The sequence below is a fragment of the Pseudorasbora parva genome, chromosome 6 (assembly GCF_024679245.1).
Source record: "Pseudorasbora parva isolate DD20220531a chromosome 6, ASM2467924v1, whole genome shotgun sequence".
In the NCBI taxonomy this organism is placed as follows: domain Eukaryota; kingdom Metazoa; phylum Chordata; class Actinopteri; order Cypriniformes; family Gobionidae; genus Pseudorasbora; species Pseudorasbora parva.
The window spans coordinates 3,334,983-3,359,982 of NC_090177.1; the positions used below are offsets into that span (position 1 = coordinate 3,334,983).

The following is a 25,000-nucleotide window of genomic DNA, read 5'->3' on the forward strand; positions in this document are numbered from 1 at the left end:
GATTTATTTGGGAACTATTAAAGGGTTACTTCAGTTATTAGCAAATGCCTTTTAATCAGTAGAAACCCTGGAGTATATTCAAATGATTTTGCTCCGCCCCACACACACTCATATCCCCCTGAGATAAGAGATATATGCATTTTATTTCTGGAAAAATTCCTTCGATGATGCAAATATCGTCAATTTGCGTCACTTGAGGAATTTTCGGCCAGAGGCTAAAGACTACAGCCAGCAGAGGAGCCTTTTCCACGGCTCAATCACATTATGTGGACACGTTCCATTTTTAATTGTAGTGTCCGTTCTCTAACTGAACTGATTTTATGAAGATGATCGCGGTCGTGGTGGGAAAGTGATTCAGTAATCCAGCAGCGGTGGCTTTGGGAGTGGCCTTGTAGGGCAGCAAAGCATTCTGGGAATTGTTGTCTTTCACCCCATGAGACAAAAATACATTTTCTGTCTTTCTCAGTCTAGAAAGCACCAAATTAAAAAGTAATTTCAGATTTCTACTACATTAATGACCCAGTTTAAATACAGATTCATCTTCCCAGCGCTGAAGTACCCATTTAAGGAAGGAGTCTTCGTTAGAAACATAATTCGGTCACGCACCATCTTGCTGGAGACGGTGGAGCTGTAGGCCAGGCTGAGCGAGCGCACAGATGCACCGACGGCGGGCAGGAGATTCTGGATCATCCCGTTGAGCAGCATCTTCTCCCTCTGAACCGCACTGATGGCCGGAGACCCTTCGGACGCCTCCTCTGCACACACACACACACACGGCTGAGCCATGGCCCGCAGCATCATGGGAAGTGTAGTTCTGAGCGAAGCTCACCTGATTCGTCCACGTCTGCGTCCTCATCCCACTCCTGATAGGCTCGTCCCTCGTCCTGGAGACTCTTCACCCATTCCTCATCCGGCTCCTGGTCCGGCTCGCCCGGAGGACCACAGTAATAATCACCTGGAAACCCAATTAACAACCAATGACACGTGAGCAGATAGTGATAGTGTATCCCACAATGCAACGCACTCAACTCTATTTTCTCCAGTAAAAATGCATTAGAATGTAAAATAACTCTATACAACATGTGCTGAACTAAACATTAATTATTAATTTAGTTTATTAATGATATAAAAAAATACATATACATATATATACATACATACATACACACACACACATTTATATATATAAATCAATCAGAATATCAACATTTTAAATACATTTGTAGAATTAGAATTTTTTTTAATATTAATAAAAGTATACCACTGTTTTTAATTAAATATTTACAACATAAAAATAAATACAAAATTATTAAAAAATGAATAATACAAAAAATAAATTATAAAATAATATCTATTTGAAGCATTATTACTTACATTTTTAAGTAATAATTTTTTAATTTATAAAATAATTCACTAATGCATTATAATACTGTATGTAATTAAAGTTTTATAATATAAAATAATTACATTTTGTTTATAAAAACTAGCTTTGTAGTATATATAACTTTAATTAAAGTTTTATAATAATAAAATCATTTTAAAATTATTCCCTAATGCATGATTAAACAATTATAAAAAATAATCACAAAATCCTAAAAAAAATAATAATAAAAAATTATTGCTGTTTTATAATATAAAAATAAATAATTAAGTACAGAGTTTGAATAATGCAGTATATTACTGTTTTTAAAGTTTAATAATGTAAAAAAAAATTGCATTGTATATACTTTAATTAAAGTTTTATAATAATAAAAATAGTTTTAAAGTAATTCCCTAATGCAGTATAAAACTGTTTCTAATTAAAGATTTATAATATAAAAATATGATTAAACAATTATAAAAAATAATTCACTAATGCTGTATTTTAATATTTAAAAGTTTGATATTTAATCCTAAACAATATTTAAAAAAGATTTAAATATATTATAGCAAATAATTTGCTAATGTAGTATATAGCTGTTAAAGTTTTATATTATAAAAATACTCTAATGCAGTATATTAACGTTTACAATGAGTTTTGTTTTTTAAATAGTTCAGTAAATTACTGTTTTTAATTAAAGTTAATATAAAAATAAATAATGAATAACAAAATTTGCTGTGTAGTATATAACTTTATAATTCGTTTTTTTAAATATAATATAAAAATAATTCACTAATGCAGTATATTGCAGTTTTTACTGAATTAAACATTTATTATTAATTATGAAAATATAAAACACAATGCAGTATATCATATTATCTGTTGTAATTAAAATTAAAAAGCTTTTTAAAAGACACCATGAGATAAACACTTATTTCCTACCCGGTTTAAATGCGCTCGATCATTATTCAAAAGCAACAAATATCCATCATAAAGAAATAAACATGACTTCCTCCACAGATTTCAGCTGATGTGAGGACACAAGGGGGCGATAAAGAGACATGATCATGTGACACTGAAGACTGGAGTAATGATGATAAATTCAGCTTTGATCACAGAATAAAACACACTTTACTACAAACCCAAATCCAAAAAAGTTGGGACAATGTACAAACTGTGAATAAAAAAGGAATGCAATAATTTACAAATCTCATAAACTTATATTTTATTCACAATAGAATATAGATAACATATCAAATGTTGAAAACGCCAGACCACACACTGCATCAGTTACAATATAATGGCTGCGTAAAAGAAGGATCCGGCACTGAAATGGCCAGCCTGCAGTCCAGATCTTTCACCCATTAGAAAACATTTTGCGCATCATAAAGGGGAAGATGCGACAAAGAAGACCTAAGACAGTTGAGCATCTAGAAGCCTTTATTAGACAAGAATGGGACAACTTGTCTCCTCCGTCCCCAGACGTTTGCAGACTGATATAAAAAGAAGAGGGGATGACACACAGGGGGAAACATGGCCTTGTTCCAACTTTTTTGAGATGTGTTGATGCCATGAAATTAAAAAAATCAACTTATTTTCCCCTTAAAATGATACATTTTCTCAGTTTCAACATTTGATATGTCATCCATGTTGTATTCTGAATAAAATATTAAACATTTTTAACTTCCATATCATTGCCTTCTGTTTTTATTCACAATTTGTACAGTGTCCCAATTTTTTTTAAAGATGTGTTGATGCCATGAAATTTAAAATCAACAAATTTTTCCTTTAAAATTATACATTTCAAACATTTGACATGTCATCCATGTTGTATTCTGAATAAAATATTGAAATTTGAAACTTTCACATCATTGCCTTCTTTGTTTATTCACAATTTGTACAGTGTCCCAACTTTATTTGAGATGTGTTGATGCCAAGAAATTTAAAATCAACTTATTTTCCCCTTAAAATTATACATTTTCTCAGTTTAAACATTTGATATCTCATCCATGTTGTATTCGGAACAAAATATAAAACATGTTAAACTTCCACATCATTGCCTTCTGATTTTATTCACAATTTGCTCAGTGACCCAACTTTTTTGGAATGGGGTTTGTATATATATATATATATATATATATATATATATATATATATATATATATATATTCACAGCTGATTTAAACTGGAGGAATATTTCACTGTTTTACTGTATTTATGATCAGATAAAAGCAGCTTTGGTGGGCAGAAGAGACTCAGAAACATGGTGTAAGTAAAGAGAGACGCACCTCTGGCCCAGCGGACGGGGTACAGGTGTCTCCACAGCGAGCCGCTTTTGGCCACCTGAGCCCAAACGCTGCACACCTGCCCACATCGACACAGATCCTCCGGACCCAGGAAGCGGAAAACCCGGAGAAGAACTTCCTGCGGCAGAACCGAGATGGATCCGCGCTCGCTGCCCCGCTCTGCAGGACAAAACACATCGAAGCACAGACACATGACATCTGAGATGAGCCTGAAGCTGCCGGACAGGACCGGACTCCACCAGATTCACATGATCTACTGGCAGCCACAGGGGAAACTTTAGGTTTGCGTCAGACTCGAGCGCTTCAGTGCGGAAGGAGGTTGAGAAATCATCTAGGCAATGACTGGCCTAAGAGGTCAACGGTCAAAGCTGCTCCTCTACTAAAGATGACATAATTGGAAACAATATCACAGCCCAAAAAAACCATTCTAAATTAACGTATATACCCGAATATAAGACGACCCTGAATACAAGACAAAAAAATTCTTTTTATGCATTTAATCCCACTTTATTGACCAATATCTTGCTGCTGACATTTAATAATTCAGTTAAACAATGAGTAAAAAATCACTAGATTTTAGTTTTTATTGTTAAAACCCTTTTCTCCTGCATCCTATTCTTCCATTATCCAGAATGGCAGCACAGCGCCTTCTAATGTTCATGTGTGAATTTGCATTTTTACCTCAGCCTGAGGCTTATTATTTCAATTTTGGTATGAAGAGGTCTTTTGCACAAATATAGAACTTTTTTGTTTTAAAAAACAAGCCCAGGCCAAGGTGAGAAAAAAGTAACGCAAAAGTAATGGTCAGTGGAGGTCAACGGTCAAAGCTACTCCTCTACTAAAGATGCCGTAATCGGAAACAATATCACAGCCCAAGAAACCTGCCCTCTAAAATGCCCCCGTATATGTGACCCGTCACGGAAACCGGGGCACAAGTCGGCAGCTCTACTATTGAGAAAAATAAGAAAGAAGCGTTTTTTTTTTTTTTTTCAAATTATGTGATTTTCGCTTTTTTGCAGAATCTGTTAGTTGAAATCACGAAGAAGCCTCTCCGTATTTGAGATGGCATTAATGGTATATTTAAAAGCGTATATTTTGAGGTTGAAATCACCTTGTTTTGTCTGTCTGCATTTCCATACTGGCTTTTGTTATTGCCCCGCCATCCAAGGGACGATGGCTAATTATTCATGCAGCGCTCTGGCCGGCTGTAGAGATGATCTGAACGACGATGAAAGCGGCATAATAAGACTGAATAATACCCTAATCTACAACTGAGTGAAGAAGAGGAAGAATGTATCAGACAGGCGTCAGACGAGTTGGACCATAAGAAATCAGAGGCTATAGCGATAGTAACATTCGAAGGGGATAAAGACAGAGAAATGGGTCAACTCTGTAACCGTGGCTGTAGAGTAGGGGTAAGACGCATGTCATCAAGTTTTGACGCAACTCACTCAAAGGTTCGAATCCGCCTTTTGCCACACTCTCTCTACTCACTTTTCCCATCACATATCAGATCGGAAAGGCATTTATTTTCAAAAAGAATTGAGAAAATATTAGAAAAGTGGAAATAAAGCATCTAACGTGTTTATTAATAAGTGTTTCTCGGGTAGAGTGTGTGGCAAAAGGCGGATTCGAACCTCTGATCGATTTGCGTCAAAACTTAATGACATTCGCCTTATTCTTGCAAGAATACTGTTCTGTTTCTTATGGGGTGTGTTTCCATAAACACCAAAGTTTGTAGTTTTGTGTTCATTCTAAGAACACACACACGTTATCTCATGTTTAGACCTTCCCATACCTACCTATTGTTCTTAACTGTCGAACTGTCGTTTTAATTGTAATTGTTAGCATCGTATCACTTGCCAGAAAACCCCCATTACTATAATGGGGTTTTAGATGGTAATGTTAGCATCTTTATTATTAGTAGTATGCGGTGTGATTTTTTCCCGTTGCGTCTGTCGTTACTAGCAGCCATTTACAGGGGGTGTGGTTTATCTAAATGAGATGTAAATGAGCCCTATTGTCACTCCCAACAGGTGAGAACTGCCAAACTTCAGAGGCTGTTTTCTCTCGTTTACACTTTTCTAAAGGCCTACATTCAGATGGACACAACTTCTCCAAATATTATCAGATTTCCATGTGTTATACATCGTTGGAAAGCTTGGAGACTACACTTTCAGAATCTGTGAATAACTCAAAATGCCCAGAACCGACTTGTGTCCCTACTTTCCGTGGCTGGTCACATATACCTAAATTAGGGATGTTAACCGATGACCGTTTGACCGATGGTTGACCGTATCAACGTTAACCGATCAAAGTTGTAGGTTAAAAAAAAAGGTGATCTCTAAATTAGGCTATTACAGATAGTGGACTAAACGCTACTACAGTTTGCCATCTCATTACAAAATCTTTTTGTGTGAAGTGAAAAAATCCCTCACACTCAATTTTTCATAACTCGCCTGTTTGTACTTCATAAACCAATAAAAACATTTGGCGCAAAGTCACAGCGTTTGGGTTTGCGTGCTCACAAGGTTTGCAAAAAGTAAACCGGCTAAAACCCTCGAGGTTAGAGCCAGAGCAGACGACAGTGTGAAGCGTCAATCCGCATAAGATGGCCTTACATCTGGAAATATATTACATCTACATTTCAGCGGTAACACATGAGGTGTTGATCATCATCTTTCTTTATTATTGTTAGCACTACCTCGAACTAAAGCGGCGTCTCTTCGGAGCTGTCATTTTCTTAAATGAGCCGCGGCAATGTTTCAAATGAGCTTCTAACGCTAGACAAACGCCTTTATTTTCAACACGATCACCTTGTACCCAAACCATTTAGAAACTAAGGAGCCATTTGTCCTCCGATTACAAACAAACTCCTCGGCGCCGCGTTTGCGGGACTCATTTTCGCGCTGTAGGGGATTTAAGAAAAGTGACGCGAGTGGAAGGGAGGCGGTGGCGCCGGGACAGTGTGTGTGTGTGTGAGAGAGAGTGTCAGAGAGATCATAGAGAGATGCGACAGAGTTGTGAAATTGCAGGCGCGGCTCGCGGCTGTTATTTCAAATAGCGCAGCATATTTTAAACTAATCGGTTAACCGGTTTCAACCGGCTAATGAGGCTCGATGGTCGGTCAAGAAAATGTTTAGTTTTCCCCATCCCTACACCTAAATATAAGACGACCTTATTGAATACTTTAAATAAAATTCAACTGTAAAACTAAAAAGAAAGCTAAATAAAATAAATAATGCATTTTACATATTATATAAATAATAGAAAAATAAATGAATACATTTGTTCAAAATAAATATATTTTAAGAATGCACAGATTGACAAAAACTTTTGTGATTATATATAAATATGACTATAAATAAGTCATAATGATAGTATAATAACAAGCAACTTAACATGGAGTCATATACAGAAAGATTTAAATAACTATAACATTTAAATAAAACAGGCTTATATGATTTATTGTATAGCTGTTTATCATATATCATATTTTCATGAGAAGGAACACCTTCTATATTACATTTTATATGTATTTTTATATCTTTACTCCCTTAAACCACACCGTAGATATCACTTATATTTTGATGCCGTTTCTTTAGACCGTTTTCAAAGACAAAGCACAATGTATTAACCATCTATAAATCATAATATAGCATATAGACCCTTTGACTGTTTGTACACAATGATGACGTAGCAACGCATGCGCGCGCAGAGAGTCGGCGGCATCTCAAGCTACGCGAGCGGATTAAGCAACACAGACAAATTATTTTAAAAAGTTGATTTTATCAAATGGTATTCAGCTACCAGATCCGTGTACTATAGTGGAGTGGATATAAGACGTTAGCAGATGGTCAAATATACAGTGGCCGAGATTTATACTTATTTAGTTGAGAAACCGAGCGTGTAACGTTACACCCAAGAAAAATTACGGGCATATCACTGGATGCTTATGAATACGCTGTCTGTGGGCATGTACAGAACGTCAAATACCATGACATAGACTCAGAGTTTTGTGTGTTAAAATCAGAAATTCTCCCTAGTCAAAGACAAGGACACAAGTCAACGATGTATGAGGCTTGGGTTATAATCAACCAACGAGAGAATGCAGCAACCACGTTCACTAACAGCTACACCTCTGCACACATAAAAAGGAAGCCAGCAACATGGTTATGTAGAGAATGTCTGAGAGATGATGTTTGAATGATTACATTTAGGACTGGGAAATCTATTTTATTGTGTTATGAATCTGTTTAAAGGGGGGGTGAAATGCTGTTTCATGCATACTGATCTTTTTACACTGTTAAAGACTTGGAATCCCATACTAAACATAGACAAAGTTTCAAAAGTTAAGGTGGACGTTTGATGGGAGTATTTCTTTGTCAAAAATACTACTTCCGGTTAGTCATAAGTTTCGGCAAGTTTTTTTCGATCATGCGTCCCCTTTGACGTTAATAGGTCGGAATTTCCTTGTATGGGCCTTACGGACAATTCTACCGGAAGAGCGTGAGAGAGAGAGAGGGAGAGAGAGAGAGAGAGAGAGAGAGAGAGAGAGAGAGAGAGAGAGCGAAAGTAACAGGCTACGCCCATCAAAGCGCTGACTCGTAGGCTGCGCTGCACAGGTGATGTGCACATAACAATGTCACCAAAAAAGTGCGTTTTTGGTTGCCAGACCAAGACAGTCCTGCACAGATTGCCAAAAAACCCCGCGTTAAGGCAACAGTGGATGTAATTTGCTTTTCCGGATCAGCAACTGAGTTGCGCAAAGGTTTATATCTGTTCGCTGCATTTCGGTGCCGACTGTTTCATAAACAAGGCCCAGCTCGACGCCGGATTTTCCGATCGCCTAATGCTGAAGGATGGAGCAGTCCCAACGATAAAGGTCCCAACGTTAGAACCGCGGGCGGTGAGTAAGAGTGCTTCAAATGTCTGTGTCTTTGCCTATGCTCATCAAGTAGCCCAAACATGATCACGTATAGTTGATCAATGGAGCATGCGATGTGTAGTGCGTGTACATTTGTTTAGCTGGCCACTATATGTGTAACTTTATGTTTGTGTATTGTAAAAGCACTCCAAACAACAATACACAAAGAGTGGGGAAATATGTTGAACTAAATAAGCGCGCTTCTTCATTCAAATGCGCTATTCCGTGTCTTTCTATGTAAACACTAACTTAGCCTGCCGTGCAAAACCAGTCCGCTTACTACAATTGTCTACACAAACCACGCGTAAACACAAACACACACACACACACGTGCACAACTGCACTTCTCACATGTACACCTTCAAAGACAAAAATACGACAATATAATTCAAGTATAAATATGTAAATAACACAAGCCGCTAAGCATATTATATAGTTAGTGTATAACTTGTACCACATAGAGACGTCCTGCTCTAGTCGTTTTTGCTGCTGCTCCTGTTCAACTGCAGCCTCTGGGTCTGATTCCGGATCATAGATGTATGGCTGTATCTGATTAAAAGCCATATTTTTATTTTGAATAAAGTTTTTTCCCGCTGTTAGGGATGACACAGCTTTACGACGCACTCGACTCAACACAATAGCAGCGGCGCGCACACGTCATTATTTAGCTCCGCTCACACGACACGCCCCCACCCGCTCGGCTTTTTTCGGAAAGACTCGGAACAGCGCATCTTTCTTATATAATTATAAAAAAAATAAAGACTTTTCGGAGATATGCAGGATGCAATGCTACTCTATAGGTACTCAAGATTGACATGACACTGACTGAAACTGAGTGTTTCACCCCCCCTTTAATATTACCCAGACCAACCTTTATTGTTTGTTTTCCTTCAGGTATTTCTGTTTAAAGTTGAATTTTGTAATGCTATAGTACTACAACTATGTTGCTTGCATACATTTCTCAAATGGTTATTTTGCAATTAAACTATTAATAAAATCATTACAAATGAAATTGATAAGTTCTCTGAATTGTTTGTTGGTTGGGTGTGTGTGTGGGTACATTATACACACCAGTGACAGCCAATGTTGGGAGGTTTATTATAAAGCATTACATTTACAATTACGTTACATTAAGTACAGTAAATGTTTTACAAATGTAATCTTTTTAAAACTAATACATGGTAATGTGTTACTCATTTGGAAACCGTTTGAATAAACTTTCGGAGTTGCTAACACGTTAGAACCACTAGGGAACAACACCACTTCCGCTGCCAAAATGCGCGCGCAACTCTTTGATCACGTGGGCTGTAAAAGGGTCTATAGTGCTATTGTGAAATCACAAATGCTGCGACATATTACACCCACAAACGTTTCATCCAGTGACTACCAGTAAAACTGATAAACATTTGGGACCAAAATGATTCAGACTCTCTGACCTGAGCATGTTTTCGTGAAGTGTTTGTTCCCTAATTGCTAATGTGACCTTTGACACCACAGACTAAACAAAATGAAGCGTTTTGTGGTCATTGGTCGAGCTAAATTGGTATCATCTCATTGTGTAGTTAAATTTAACAGCTGATTGTAATCCATTACAGATTTCTAATTAACCCACTGATGTCTCATATGGACTACTGTGATGATGTTTTTATTCCCTTTCTGGACATGGACAGTATAGTGTGCATACACTTGCATAAGCTCTCGGACTAAATATAAAATATCTTAAACTGTGTGTGAAGATGAACGGAGGTCTTACGGGTGTGGAACGACATTAGGGGGAGGAGTTAATGACAGACAGTTCATTTTTGGCTGAACTAACCCTTAAAAGGCTATTGTTAGTACTTGATTAATCGTCCGATTAATTGAATACCATAATATTGGTTGAGGGCTCTGGCCTTACCGTCTTCAGTCTTCTCGTGGTCGGAGTATTTGAAGGCCTTGTGCAGCTCCTCGGCGTGGCTCCAGAGATTCAGGCCCTTCAGCAGGTCTGCGGCGGAGCTCCAGGACGGGTTACTGCAGTGCTGCAGCATCACCTGACGCTTGATGGCCTTCAGCTCCTCGTATGTGAAGTACTCCATTAGCATGGGCTGATAAACCTGAGCAGACGGCAACACGTCACACACACACATCTGACGGACCATCAGGGATACACCGATACGAACATTTAGGCCAATACCGATAATTCTTTATATTATTACCGATAATCGATATGTTCGCCGATAAATATCAGTCAATCAATCAACTTTATTTATATAGCACTTTTACAATGACGATTGTTTTAAAGCAGCTTCACAGTAGGGATGGGGAAAACTAAACATTTTCTTGACCGACCACCGAGCCTCATTAGCCGGTTGAAACCGGTTAACCGATTAGCTTAGAAATATGCTGCGCTATTTCAAATAACATCCGCAAGCCGCGCCTGCAATTTCACAACTCTGTCGCATCTCTCTATGATCTCTCTGCCACTCTCTCTCTCTCTCACACACACACACACTGTCCCGGCGCCACCGCCTCCCTTCCACTCGCGTCACTTTTTTAAAATCCCCTACAGCGCGGAAATGAGTCCCGCAAACGCGGCGCCGAGGAGTTTGTTTGTAATTGGAGGACAAATGGCTCCTTAGTTTCTAAATGGTTTGGTCAAGGTGATCGTGTTGAAAATAAAGGCGTTTGTCTAGTGTTAGAAGCTCATTTGAAACATTGCCGCGGCTCATTTAAGAAAATGACAGCTCCGAAGAGACGCCGCTTTAGTTCGAGGTAGTGCTAACAATAATAAAGAAAGATGATGATCAACACCTCATGTGTTACCGCTGAAATGTAGATGTAATATATTTCCAGATGTAAGGCCATCTTATGCGGATTGACGCTTCATACTGTCGTCTGCCCCGGCTCTAACCTCCAGTGTTTTAGCTGGTTTACTTTTGGCAAACCTTGTGAGCGCGCAAACCCAAACGCTGTGACCTCGCGCCAAATGTTTTTATTGGTTTATGAAGTACAAACAGGCGAGTTATGAAAAATTGTGTGTGAGGGATTTGTTCACTTCACACAAAAAGATTATGTAATGAGATGGCTAACTGTAGTAGCGTTTAGTCCACTATCTGTAATAGCCTAATTTAGAGATCACTTTTATTTTTAACCGACAACTTTGATCAGTTAACGTTGATACGGTCAACCATCGGTCAAACGGTCACCGGTTAACATCCCTCCTTCACAGTGCTAAACAGGACAATATTGCAACAAAATTTGTTTTGGCTAGTTTGATTTGGATAGTTTATAGAATTAAATATGACCTAACTAATACATTTAATTTGTATAATGTATAAATAAAAAATCTAAATATGCATATACTTTTTGAGAGCCTGATTACAAAAACAAAAGTCTCACCATGTCCCAACATATAATTATGATGTTCTCATTATAATTTTATGTAGCCGACATGACTGTTGTGCTGCACATGTTGTAGCTTTATTACTAGACAAATTTACTTATCGTGCCGATAACGATAACATTAAAAAATATTGGCCAATACCAATATATTGTGCATCCATAGATATGATACATGCGAATCTAAGGTTAAAATAATTAAATATATTAAAGACATTTATTTAAACTTGGATTTCGATTTATTGGCTAGTATATCGGTTATCGGCATTTAGATATAAAGAATTATCGGTTATTGGTATGGACCAAAATGTTCATATCAGTGCATCGCTAATGCTTTTTAGGAAACACAGCATTCAAGGTTGCATGTAAAAACTTTTGCACAGATCTGAACATTTTTCCGATACCGATAACCGATAATTATTTATATTTGAGGCTGATAACCGATATTTTGGCCAATTAATAAAAAAAATCCCCAAAAAACAATGTTTGAGCTTAATGGGAACAGGGGAGTGAAGGAACAAACATGTAACCATTAAGCACACCCAAACTTTTTGCATTTAATGATGTACATCTAAATTTAAACGTTTTTGTAATTTAAATTTAAATAAAACATTATTGTGTGAGATTCATATTTTATTTTAACATAACTTAATGTACTCAAACCAATATCCTGTGCACTAATGTGTCTCAATGTAGATTTTGGTGAGCTTAATAGGTACGTTTAATACTTTTTTAGAGCCTGATGCACGTTGTAGCTTTTTTTAAGTGATTTCAATCATAGTTCAAGCATTCAAACCCATCATGGTGAACAGTGAAGTGTCTCATCTGAAGGAAATGATAAATCATTTATTGGCTTTAATATATCGGATAAATTTTATCATCATCATGCCGACAACATTAAAAAGTCCAATACCAAAATATCGTGCATCCCTAGATATGATACTTGCAAATCTAAGGTTAAAATAACGAAATACAATAAAGACATTTATTTAAAACTTGGATTTCGATTTATCGGCTAGTATATCGGTTATCGGCTTTCAAATATAAAGAATTATTGGTATTGGCCAAAATGTTTATATCAGTGCTTCCCTAATGATTTTTTAGGAAATGCAGCATTCAAGGTTGCATGTACAAACTTTTGCACAGATCTGAACATTTTGGCCGATACCGATAATTCTTTATAATTGAAACTGATAACCAATATATTGGCCAATAAATAAATAAAAATTATATACTTTTTGAGATCCTGATTACAAAAAGCACATATTATGATGTTCTCATTATAATTTGATGTGGCCGATATGACTGTTGCACTGCACATGTTGTAGCTTTATTGAAGCGATTACAATCATATTTTAAGCAATCCAAACCGATCATGGTGAACAGTGAAGTGTCTCATCTGAAGGAAATAATACATTATTTATCAGCTTTAATATTATCAGCCAAATTTACTTATCGGGTCGATAACGACAACATAAAAAACATGCATATAAATCGGCCGATAGCAATACATCGTGCATCCCTAGATATGATACACGCAAATCGAAGGTTAAATTCACTAAAATTAGGTTAAAATAATGCTTTTATTATGATGGATCTGCAGGAACGCAGCTGCAAAATTCAATTAAAATATTTAAAGGTTCTATTTGAGTACATTTAAAATATAAATTAAGTACACTGATTGTTTTTTTAAATATATTAATAGTTTTATCTATCTATCTATCTATCTATCTATCTATCTATCTATCTATCTATCTATCTATCTATCTATCTATCTATCTATCTATCTATCTATCTATCTATCTATCTAAACAAAATTCTATATATATATATTGAAAGGTTTGATTATTATCTGAATCTTAGGATATACTTTATAAAATAAAATAAATACTCCTGACCAATATTTTATTAAAAAACGTGCAAGTTTGTAAAGCCTAAAATGAATGAAAAGCTGCTGTTTGTCTAATGCAGTATCAGTACGATGTTAAAAATATTAAAATTAAATATTAAATAGTCTCACCTCCTCTTCCTCCTTCATATGCGGAAGGAAATCCTGAGTGAACGCCTCCAGCCTCTCCTTCAGCTGCCGCGCGTAATTCAGCTGCTCGTACTCGCTCTGAAACACAAACAACATCACGCTAAAGAAGAGCAGGAAGATGATCTGCAGTTTTTCTCTATATCAGTGTCAGTGTTTCTGAACTCCTGAAAGCCTCCATTGTAGTCCTCAGTTTTCCTACGGGAACCAAAACTTCACAATATTCCTCATCATTATAATCCATATGCAGATTAAAGGGGCGGGGCCTGGTTGGGTTAGTAGTTAGTAGTGTGTTGAAACCATAGACCGTAAAAAAATATGGACGACGCGACATCCGTTTCCGCTTGCTAGAGCTGAAGCTTTTAGGCGACCTGCACGGCGCTGACATCTTGGGACCGAGCCTGCGCAGTAGAGAGCAGGAAGTGCAGCTGCGATATCAAAAGCCCGCCCACACTCTCGCAGAAGCAGGACAATTTATTATGTTGGTGTGAAATAAACAGTTATGGAAATGTAGAAATTAAAGCTAAAGCTCCAATCTGCTCCCAAAAATCCTGAAAAAAGTCTGTTAGTGCCTCAGTGAGAACTTCACTCAGAGAAGACGTCAAACTCAGCTGTCAATCATGACATCACACAGCCGTTTTTAAAGCATCAAATAGCTAAAACTAAACTTATTTTTAAAACGAACACTTGAAATGAAATCATCAAGATGATAACTGCCTTCAATGACATAAACTAACTTTGGGGGAAAAATATTTGAAGTGTAATTTTATTGTTTTGTTTGCCTTGCGTCCATTAGAAAACACAGAGGGGCGGCTATACTGGGACCGACCACCGGGGGGCGATCGAGGAGCGGAGGCTTCGGTTTCTGAGAGGGAGACTGCAGGCTTGGTTGAAACTGGTGGTTATGGTAAGAGGCGGGACATTTCCCAAACACCAATCACAACACGGCTCCAGCCGACCAATCAGAGGACAGTGTGCTATCAGAAGGCGGGGCTTCATAGAGACAAGAACTAAACAGAGTTACTGACAGACTGGGAAGAGAGGAGCCGCAACAATGGAGAATATGAGGAAATGATCAACATTCAAGCGGCAAAACCTGCTCTAGTAGAGAACAAACACACAAGGCTTGGCAAAGGGCGTAATAGGTCCTCTTTAAAATAGACTATTGATTTCTAATGAGTCAGTTTGCTCAGCACATTTCACTAGAAAGCGACAAGGCGTTTCCCCTGCAGATCATTATGCTGTGTCACGACTGCAGGACTAAAAAACACGACGCACCACAAATGAGCCTGCGCTTTCACCGACTGATGATTCACTCTCAACTTAATGAAAACGTTCTTCTGTTACATGAAAGATGCTTATATATAGATATCTTCTCTACATGCACTTCTTACGCTTAAATGCATATTCATAAATAGACACATGATTGCACATTCACATACACACGAATATATGCATGATGAATACATATTACACATATACACCGATCAGGCATAACATTATGACCGGTGAAGTGAATAACACTGATGATCTCTTCATCACGGCTCCTGTTAGTGGGTGGGATATATTAGGCAGCAAGTGAACATTTTGTCCTCAGAGTTGATGTGTGAAGCAGGAGAAATGGGCAAGCGTGAGGATTTGAGCGAGTTTGACAAGGGCCAGATTGTGACGGCTAGACGACTGGGTCAGAGCATCTCCAAAACTGCAGCTCTTGTGGGCTGTTCCCGGTCTGCAGTGGTCAGTATCTATCAAAAGTGCTCCAAGGAAGGACCAGTGGAGAACCGGCCACAGGGTCATGGGCGGCCAAGGCTCATTGATGCACGTGGGGAGCGAAGGCTGGCCCGTGTGGTCCGATCAAACAGACGAGCTACTGGAGCTCAAACTGCTCCACAAGTTAATGCTGGTTCTGATAGAAAGCTGTCAGAATACACAGAGCAGCTCAGTTTGTTGCGTATGGGGCGGCATAGCCGCTGACCAGTCAGGGTGACCTCTGACCCCTGACCCCGCCGAAAGCACCAACAGTGGCACGTGAGCATCAGAACTGGACCACAGATGGAAGAAGGTGGCCTGGTCTGAGGAATCACGTTTTCTTTTACATCACGTGGATGGCCGGGTGTGTGTGTGTGTGTGGCTTACCTGGGGAACACATGGCCCCAGGATGCACTATGGGAAGAAGGCGAGCCGGCGGAGGCAGTGTGATGCTTTGGCCAATGTTCTGCTTGGAAACCTTGGGTCCTCCATCCATGTGGATGTTACTTTGACACGCTCCACCTACCTAAGCATTGCTGAGACCATGTTCAGCCTTTGATGGAAACGGTATTCTGGTGGCTGTGGCTCTTCCAGCAGGATAATGCTCCTGACACAAAGCACAAAAGCTTCAGGAATGGTTTGAGGAGCTCAACGAGTTTGAGGCGTCGACTCGGCCTCCAGATTCCCCAGATCTCAATCCAATCGAGCATCTGTGGGATGAGCTGAACAAACAAGTCCGATCCATGGAGGACCAACCTTGCAACTTACAGGACTTAAAGGACCTGCTGCTAACATCTTGGTGCCAGATACCACAGCACACCTTCAGGGGTCTAGAGGAGTCCATGCCTCGACGGGTCAGCAAAAGGGGAACCGACACAATATTCATAATTTTATGCCTGATCGGTGTATTTTTGTCGTTGAAAATGCACTACAATATGATTTTTTATTTTCTTTATTTTTCTTGTATATTTTTTTTTGTGCAACTTAATACGACATACGAGTATGAGCTGCGTGTCTCTCCAAACAGTTCAATAGATGCATTGTTTTGATAAGCTGACGTCAGCATCAGAATTGATTTCATAACTCAAGTTATTAAACACTTCTCCATTCTTTCCATTTTCCGGACAGGAACTCGCAGCAGGATTTCCCAATGCCCTGAGAATAATCAAGTGGAAAATTCCCAAAATGTGGCAAGTTTGTACTGACACATCAAAATGGACTTTGGTCTGTTTTGAAGATAACATTTTGGAGGGTTGTTGAAGTTTTACATAAATAAGTAAACAGAGAGTCATATAACACATAAACGAGGCCAGTGTGTCACGTCAGGGCTGATGGTCGCCGGCATGACCACGAGTGTCCTAGCCTGACGTGTCAGCTCTTGTCAGAATATGAGTCTGATGCTCCATTGGGCTGTGATTATGGGGCGCGTTTCAACCGAACCAGGAAAGACCTCGATTGGATAGAGCTACACCCAATCAGAGCAACGAAGGGACGCATTGTCAAACGTCAACAGACAAGAGCTCAACTTTTTTCCCGCGGGTTGTTTTCTATGTCCGCGGGTTGAAGCGACTATTATGTGATATATAGACCCATGAGTGTGAATTTTAGCAGCAACCTTGCCAAAATAACACACATTTACCCCCCAAACGCCATTTTTCCCCCGGAGAACCCCCTGAGAAGCTATTGTTTAGGGCTAGTAGTTGCGGGTTTTGTTGTAAAAACTTGGCAACCCCTTTCTACACACGCGCTGGAATAAACGATCTTTGCCGGTGTTGTAAAAAAAAAAAATACTCAACCTCAGGGACGTGCACAGGATTTTTGAGGGGCAGTTGCTCTGACCTAAAAAAGGGCACCCACCCCCCCCACCATCTGTCCACTTACATATTATTGTTATTGCCATTATCATTATTATTTCAATGTCCCCTAGTGGTATTTATGTTCTGCTCAGGAAAAATATAATAGGTGGGGCTATTTTTTTGCAGGGGGGTCTGGGGTTTCTCCCCCAAGAATTTTTTTTATTTCGTAGATGTGATTTCCTGCATTATGGTGCGTTTGAGGCCATTTCCCTTGCCTATACCAATAAAGAACTCAAACCAGTCAATATCAATAATTTAACTGCCATCAACAGTTTATGATCGTCCGTTTGTTATACCTTTCCGACAACGTTAAGTCTGACCCGACAACAGCGACAATCTCCTTCTAGTGCCGCTCATGCAGGCTCAGCCAGGGCGGTTAGAAGGAATTTGGGGGCCCCAAGCAAAATGGACATGGCTAACCTTCTATAGATAAACGGGTAATGATTAAAAAAAAAAAGTAAAATTTTAAGAAACCATTTTTAAAACATCTATAAACATTACAGATAGACAGACCAAATATTCCTAACACTTTGTTAAGGGTTACTAGTTGGTTTGCAAACTGTCTATAAACATGATCTGGATGGTTAGGCTATTATAAAGTTGCAACAGATGACTATAATACCTGTTAAATATTTAATAAACAGTAACAGTAAAGCATGTGGGTTGTCCTGATACTGTACTTCAAAATGCAACAGTGTAAAAATTGCCACACAGAATAAAGTAACTGTTCAAGATCCATTGGTAACTTATAAAAATAATATCATATTTACATAAACTGTTTAGTATATCCCGACACTAGCACATTAAGATAAGATATGAAAAAAAAATCATGTTCCTCTGCCTCTTTCTGGTTAAATAATGTTTATAATAATAATTAATGCTATATTAACTATTCCAGGTTATTTATGCATAGTATAAAAATAGTTAGTAGCCTATAGCATGCTATGCCACTTTCATCAAAACCTATTACAAAGCTATAGCAATTTTATGTCATTAAAAACGATAAACAGTTATTCTGGAACAGATCTGCGTCTTCCTTATCCCGTTAAAAAACATATTACAATGTAACCATATTCCGTCCGTTTGGAAAAAAAGTTGCACTTACTGTTGGTTACAAGCAGCATTTGCCATCAGACAGGTAACGTAAGCTAACATAAACATATTTTTGCTAGCCTACCTGCTGCAAAATTACACCATTTTTGTACAAATAGAGTTATTTTATATAGTGTAATTTATCACTTACCACTATCTTGTTTTTTCTCTTTTCTCTTTTCTGGCTTCCTAAAGCATAATTCCGCTTCATGATCGCTGAGGAGGTTTTGTATTTTGCCGGCAGCAGAGATTGCGTGGTTGGGTGGCTGCTGTCAGTGACGACTGAGAGGGCCCCCTTGAGGGGGATTCCGATAACAGTGTCATTGCACTTTACTGCATTGACTATCAAAGGGGTGCTCAAGCAGTTTGTCCTTGCATTTTATTCTTAACCTGTCGTTGTCTTGAGGACCCAGGCCAGCTCGGGGCCCCAAGCAATTGCTTGACTTTCACTTTCGGACGGGTACCCGAATATGGAAGTGAATGAGGCTTTGCGATTTTTTTATTTTATTTATTTATTTATTTATTTTTTTGTATCTAGGCCTACGTGAAATTCTGCATCCATTGTATGATTTTTTTATTTTATTTTTTTCCACCTCGGAAGGGCAACGTGAGTCGAGAAGGGCATATGGTCAGTTGCCCGGGCAACCTGAGCAACCCCCCTGTGCACGTCCCTGCTCAACCTGATCATCATTTCTGAGAGAAATAGTGAAGGTGATGCAGATACGAACAAGCTCTCCATTTAGGATTCGAACAAATATAACCCAAGCGCCTTTGATGACGTGATGATTACATTACTGTTGATCATCTGTCCGTCATCGGCTAAAGCCCGCCCTGATGATCTCATTGGTCAGTTTCTGTTGATCATCTGTCCGTCATCGGCTAAAGCCCGCCCTGATGATCTCATTGGTCAGTTTCTGTTGATCATCTGTCCGTCATCGGCTAAAGCCCGCCCTGATGATCTCATTGGTCAGTTTCTGTTGATCATCTGTCCGTCATCGTCTAAAGCCCGCCCTGATGATCTCATTGGTCAGTTCCTGTTGATCATCTGTCCGTCATCGTCTAAAGCCCGCCCTGATGATCTCATTGGTCAGTTCCTGTTGATCATCTGTCCGTCATCGGCTAAAGCCCGCCCCGATGATCTCATTGGTCAGTTTCTGTTGATCATCTGTCCGTCATCGGCTAAAGCCCGCCCTGATGATCTCATTGGTCAGTTCCTGTTGATCATCTGTCCGTCATCGGCTAAAGCCCGCCCCGATGATCTCATTGGTCAGTTTCTGTTGATCATCTGTCCGTCATCGGCTAAAGCCCGCCCTGATGATCTCATTGGTCAGTTTCTGTTGATCATCTGTCCGTCATCGGCTAAAGCCCGCCCTGATGATCTCATTGGTCAGTTTCTGTTGATCATCTGTCCGTCATCGGCTAAAGCCCGCCCTGATGATCTCATTGGTCAGTTTCTGTTGATCATCTGTCCGTCATCGGCTAAAGCCCGCCCTGATGATCTCATTGGTCCGAACAGTTTCTGTTCGGGGATAATTACTCCTCTATGGAGCAAGGCCAGACCGAACTGCCCAGCCTAAACATTTTGTGGGCGGGGTTAAGTTCGGCTGGCATCCAGGCTACAAGTGTCCATGACATTATCAGTAAATTATCTATTTGTGTGTCTGTGTCCCCAACTAAGGATTTACACATTCGAATCAGAAATGTTGAATCTTTCTATGGTCAATTCTTTCTATGGGAATCATTGTGTGTGTGTGTGTGTGTGTGTGTGTGTGTATGAGTTGGGAGGGGAACGACCAGGGGCGTAGCCATCTTGTCAGACGTGAGGGGGACAGAAATGTCGTAATAGCTTTATTTATTTATTTTTGACCGATATAATTTATCGCATCTCATGCTTTTATTTCAGTAATATATCAAATCCACTGCTGAACAATAACCACTAATATATAATATATATATATATATATATATATATATATATATATATATATATATATATATATATATATATATATATATATATATATATATATATATATATATAAATCTTTTCTGCTATATTCTATGCCAATTTTATGATTGGTTTATGTAGCATACTTGTGTATTAAGTCTCCATAGATTTTATGCTATGTAAAAAAAAGTTATAGTAAAAAAGGTAATACAGTGAAATATTATTCTGATGTAAATCATCTGTTCTCTGTGTGAATATATAGTAAAGTGTGATGTATTCCTGTGATCAAAGCTGAATTTATCATCATTACTCCAGTCTTCAGTGTCACATGATCCTTCACTAATCATTCAGATATGAGGATTTGATGATCAACACATTTATGATTATTATCAGTGTTGAAAACAGTTGTGCTGCTCATGGTGCCGCTTCATTTTTGTGGAAACCACCATACCATTCAAACATTTGTGGTAAAATAAAAAAAAGAGAGAAATTAATACTTTTGTTGATCAGACATGCATTAAAATGATCACAAGTGATATTTTTAATATTACAAAAGATAATAATTTATTTAAAGCTACACTGTGTAACTTTTTTAGTTTATTCTTAGCTAAAATCACTTAGTTCTTTCAAAAATATATGTGCTCATTAATGTATATTTACTTCTTTCAAGTAATAATGCATTCTCATAATTTTATAATATACCATTGAAAATACATAAGTGTTGAGGGTTCGGATGGCGGTCGCCATGTTGCTCCTCCATCTTGAAAGTACATTTGCCAAAGAGGGACATACCCGTAAATTCAAGCTTCGCCTTTCGCGTTTTTACACTCGATGGCACCGTGTCGAATGTGAAGAGGAGGATTGCTTGAGGCTGCTATATGATGATGGAGGACCATCAGTCTTAAGCCCCTTTCACACTGCACGTCGGACCCGCAATATTCCCGGAACATTGCTGGGTCGCCTTCTGTGTGAAAGCAACCACGTCCCGGCATTGATTACCGAATTCGACCCCGGTCGGGGACCTAGTAACATTGCGGGATATGTATCAGAGTCGCCAAGGAAGCGGAAAAGAGAATTAAGACGGCAACGCGACAGGCAAATCAACAAGACAAAAGTAAATACTGGAGTGGCCTTTCACAGATGGAAAGAGCTCATGAGGAGCAATGATTTTAAAAAGAACGCCGACGTTGCCTGCTTTCTTCTCGACAGGTAATATTAATTCAGCCTATTTGTGTATATTGGAAGTTTTATTGTTGCTTGGCTAATTATATCATGGTGTGCTGTGCATAACACTAGAACGACGTCTAGGATAGTTTTCCTCGCGTCAATGATGAAAAAGTATTGTTTACCTTATAACATAAATCCGTGTTCTATGACGGATAACATGAGATTCATATTTTAATTGCATTATAATTTGTTTGCCTTACGCTAGTGGTGTTGTACAATATACAGAATAACGATAGCACTGATAAAAGTTACTTTACTAAGAGCTTGCATTCGTCTGGGAACCTGATAGCTGATGTTAGCAATGAACTATTATTCAGTTCTATTATTCATTTTACATAGATTAATTTGATCATAGATCATTTGGTAAATTAAATAACTGCAAATTATAATAGTTTTCAAAAATTACCTCATCACTTGAGTTGACGCAACACTCACCGAAGAGGTCGAACTGAAAGCCATGACTAAATCGGCCACCGTAGGAGTTGAAACGAAATCGAAATTGAGAGGAGCAGAAACAATTATTCACTGGATGGTCATAAACCTTTTCACCACTAGATGGGAGAAAATATCACACAGTGTAGCTTTAATAAATGCAAATAAATGCTGTCCATTGAAATTTCTATTCATCAAAGAATCCTGAAAAATAAAACGGATCACGGTTTCCACAACATTTTTAAGCAACACAACTGTTTTCAACACAGATAATAATCATAAATGTTTCTTGATTATAAAATCCTCATATGAGAATGATTAGTGAAGGATAATTGAAGACTGGAGTAATGATGATGAATTCAGCTTTGATCACAGGAATAAATTACACTAGGCCTACTATATATTCACATAGAAAATAGCTGTTTTTAATTTGTAATGTTTTAACTGTATTTTTGATTAAATAAATGCAGCTTTGGTGAGCAGAAGATACTAAACACTAAAAAAGCTGTCAGTTAGCACTGCATTATTCATATGATATAGGCCTACTTTATTGTCAATAAATAGCCTACATTCAGGGCCGTACCCAGGATTTTCTAAATACCGAGGTCCAAATATGAATTTTGGAGGGTTTGAAAAAAAAAACATTTTCCTCCTTTACATATGCATTTTAAGACATAAGAAAATCAAAGATTCAGCTAACTGTAGCTTTAAAACCATGTCAGTGTGCAGTATAAATTATTTTAAGACGACAACTGATTTTTATAAATGAGAATCTGGTTAAATGTTGCAAAAAGATTAGACTCCAAATTAGAAAATTAGAAAATCAGTTTTGTTGTTAAATCGTGCCAAAGACGACATATGTGTGACTCCGTCTTTGAAAACCTGGCTAAAGTAATTTTTGTGATTTACATTATGTAAAGAACATTATTTGAACATATAACCTTGATATATTTAATGTTGAATGAGTAAGATCATGTCAAAGATAGAAATCAATGTGAAAATATAACCAATGAGTGAACTCAAAATGTGATGCTCCTAATCTCAATATTAGATGATGAGACTTTAGCCTGGCTTTCACAGACCAGAATCACAATATGTGTAGCAATCAGGAATATATTGTAGGCTAATGCTTTCTCTATTCTGAGCACTGTGGGCTACCTGCTCTTTCTGTCTCATCGCCATCATCTTCTCTCTTTCTTTCTTCCCCAGTCTCCTTCTCTAGCCCTGTATCTTTTCTCTTTTCAGAGCTGAGCATGTTTGAAGCAGTCTTTTCATTTTCGTCTGTATCGGTAAAAACAAAGTTGCAAATGTAAATTTACTGAAGGCTTCCAAGAAAACCAGGTCAAGAAAACGTTATTAGTTTGCATCCCTGATTATTAAGCGCTCTCGCGGTGTTGTGATGTCAAACATCAGTCGTTGTTCGAAGCGCCGGTTGGTGGTTGTGGCATTTGTCCCGCCTCTCCCCCACTGTGATTGGACATTGATGTTCACCCAAAGTTGAACTGTGGACGCTCCACGCGTAAAAATGGACAAAACCTGCCAGCTGTTGGCGCTATTGAAAAGTGCGGCGCATCCATTGGAAACAATTGAAAACATACGCCGGGCAAGGCGAGAACACCTGTTTCACGTGTTACACGCCGCCTTAATAGGCTATTATTTTGCAACTTCTATTATATACACCTCGGAGAATTACCGAGGTCCGGACCTCGGGGACCTCAATGGTGGGTACGGCCCTGCCTACATTGAGATGGCTTGAAAAACACACATAAAGCATATTGTCGCAATCGCCTGATTGTCGTCGTCACATTTCATAACTCATAGCAATTGTTTTCCTTCAGCTGCAGCTCCAGCGTGACAGGGTATTACTTCTACGCTTTTGGACTTTCTGTGAGAGCGCCCTCCTCATATTTAGATACGAATAAAATGACAGGTCATGTATAATTTTTTATCCCTGAATTTGATGTATTCACATTGGTTTCTTTGTAAAACACTTGCCCGTGGGCCGTGACCTCAAGAAGTGCCCTATTAACCGAGGTTGGAGTGAGCTGTCTTTAGTGTCTTTGTTAACGTCCCTGCCTCCCGCGCAGGTAACGCCGGTTCGAATCCCGCTCGGAGCGGGTCGACTAGGATCGGTGAGACCCAGTAAAAGTGCGGGGGACAAAAATCGATGTAATTAAAAGTGCGTCCCCCGGGTAATCTCCGACCATGGGCACGACACTAGTCAGCAGAAGGGTAAAACTATTTTTATTTTCCTTTACACACTGCACACAGCAACAACTTTTAATAACGCGACCAAAACTGCCTGCCAACTGACAGACGAACTGACAATGGCTTTCTTATTTAGGTTTAAATAAAAGGTAATGTGGTGGATAAACATTCATAAAACATTCTCATAACATTTCAAAGCCGCGATCAAAATACAGAACATCACACAAATATATATTTAACAAAATACCTGCCTAGAGAGGAAAAGAACGCTTTGAGTGCGTTTACATGCACGTACTTAAGCCGATTGTGATTAAAGGGGGTCTCACACCAGATGCGCACATTATATACGCACAAGCTCAATTTTGAATCGACTTCTGACAATAATGACGACAGAAAATAATCAGTACATTACGGTTATGGTCTATTACTGAACCGATACCGAATCGTCCACATCTGCATCGTGATGCATTGAAGAAACGATT

At 38.5% G+C, this 25,000-nt stretch overlaps 1 protein-coding gene across 1 annotated transcript in view; it reads right to left on the reverse strand.

Annotated features, from left to right (window-relative positions):
* The window catches only part of fbxl5 (F-box and leucine-rich repeat protein 5), a 56,434-nt gene that overhangs the window by 15,973 nt on the left and 15,461 nt on the right, over nucleotides 1–25,000 (reverse strand). The window contains exons 3-7 of the mRNA XM_067445370.1: nucleotides 13,992–14,087; nucleotides 10,491–10,686; nucleotides 3,649–3,825; nucleotides 830–955; nucleotides 607–755 (exon numbers count right to left, since the gene is read on the reverse strand). Of these exons, the coding sequence (XP_067301471.1) occupies nucleotides 607–755; nucleotides 830–955; nucleotides 3,649–3,825; nucleotides 10,491–10,686; nucleotides 13,992–14,087 (744 nt within the window). The remainder of the gene's footprint in view (nucleotides 1–606; nucleotides 756–829; nucleotides 956–3,648; nucleotides 3,826–10,490; nucleotides 10,687–13,991; nucleotides 14,088–25,000) is intronic.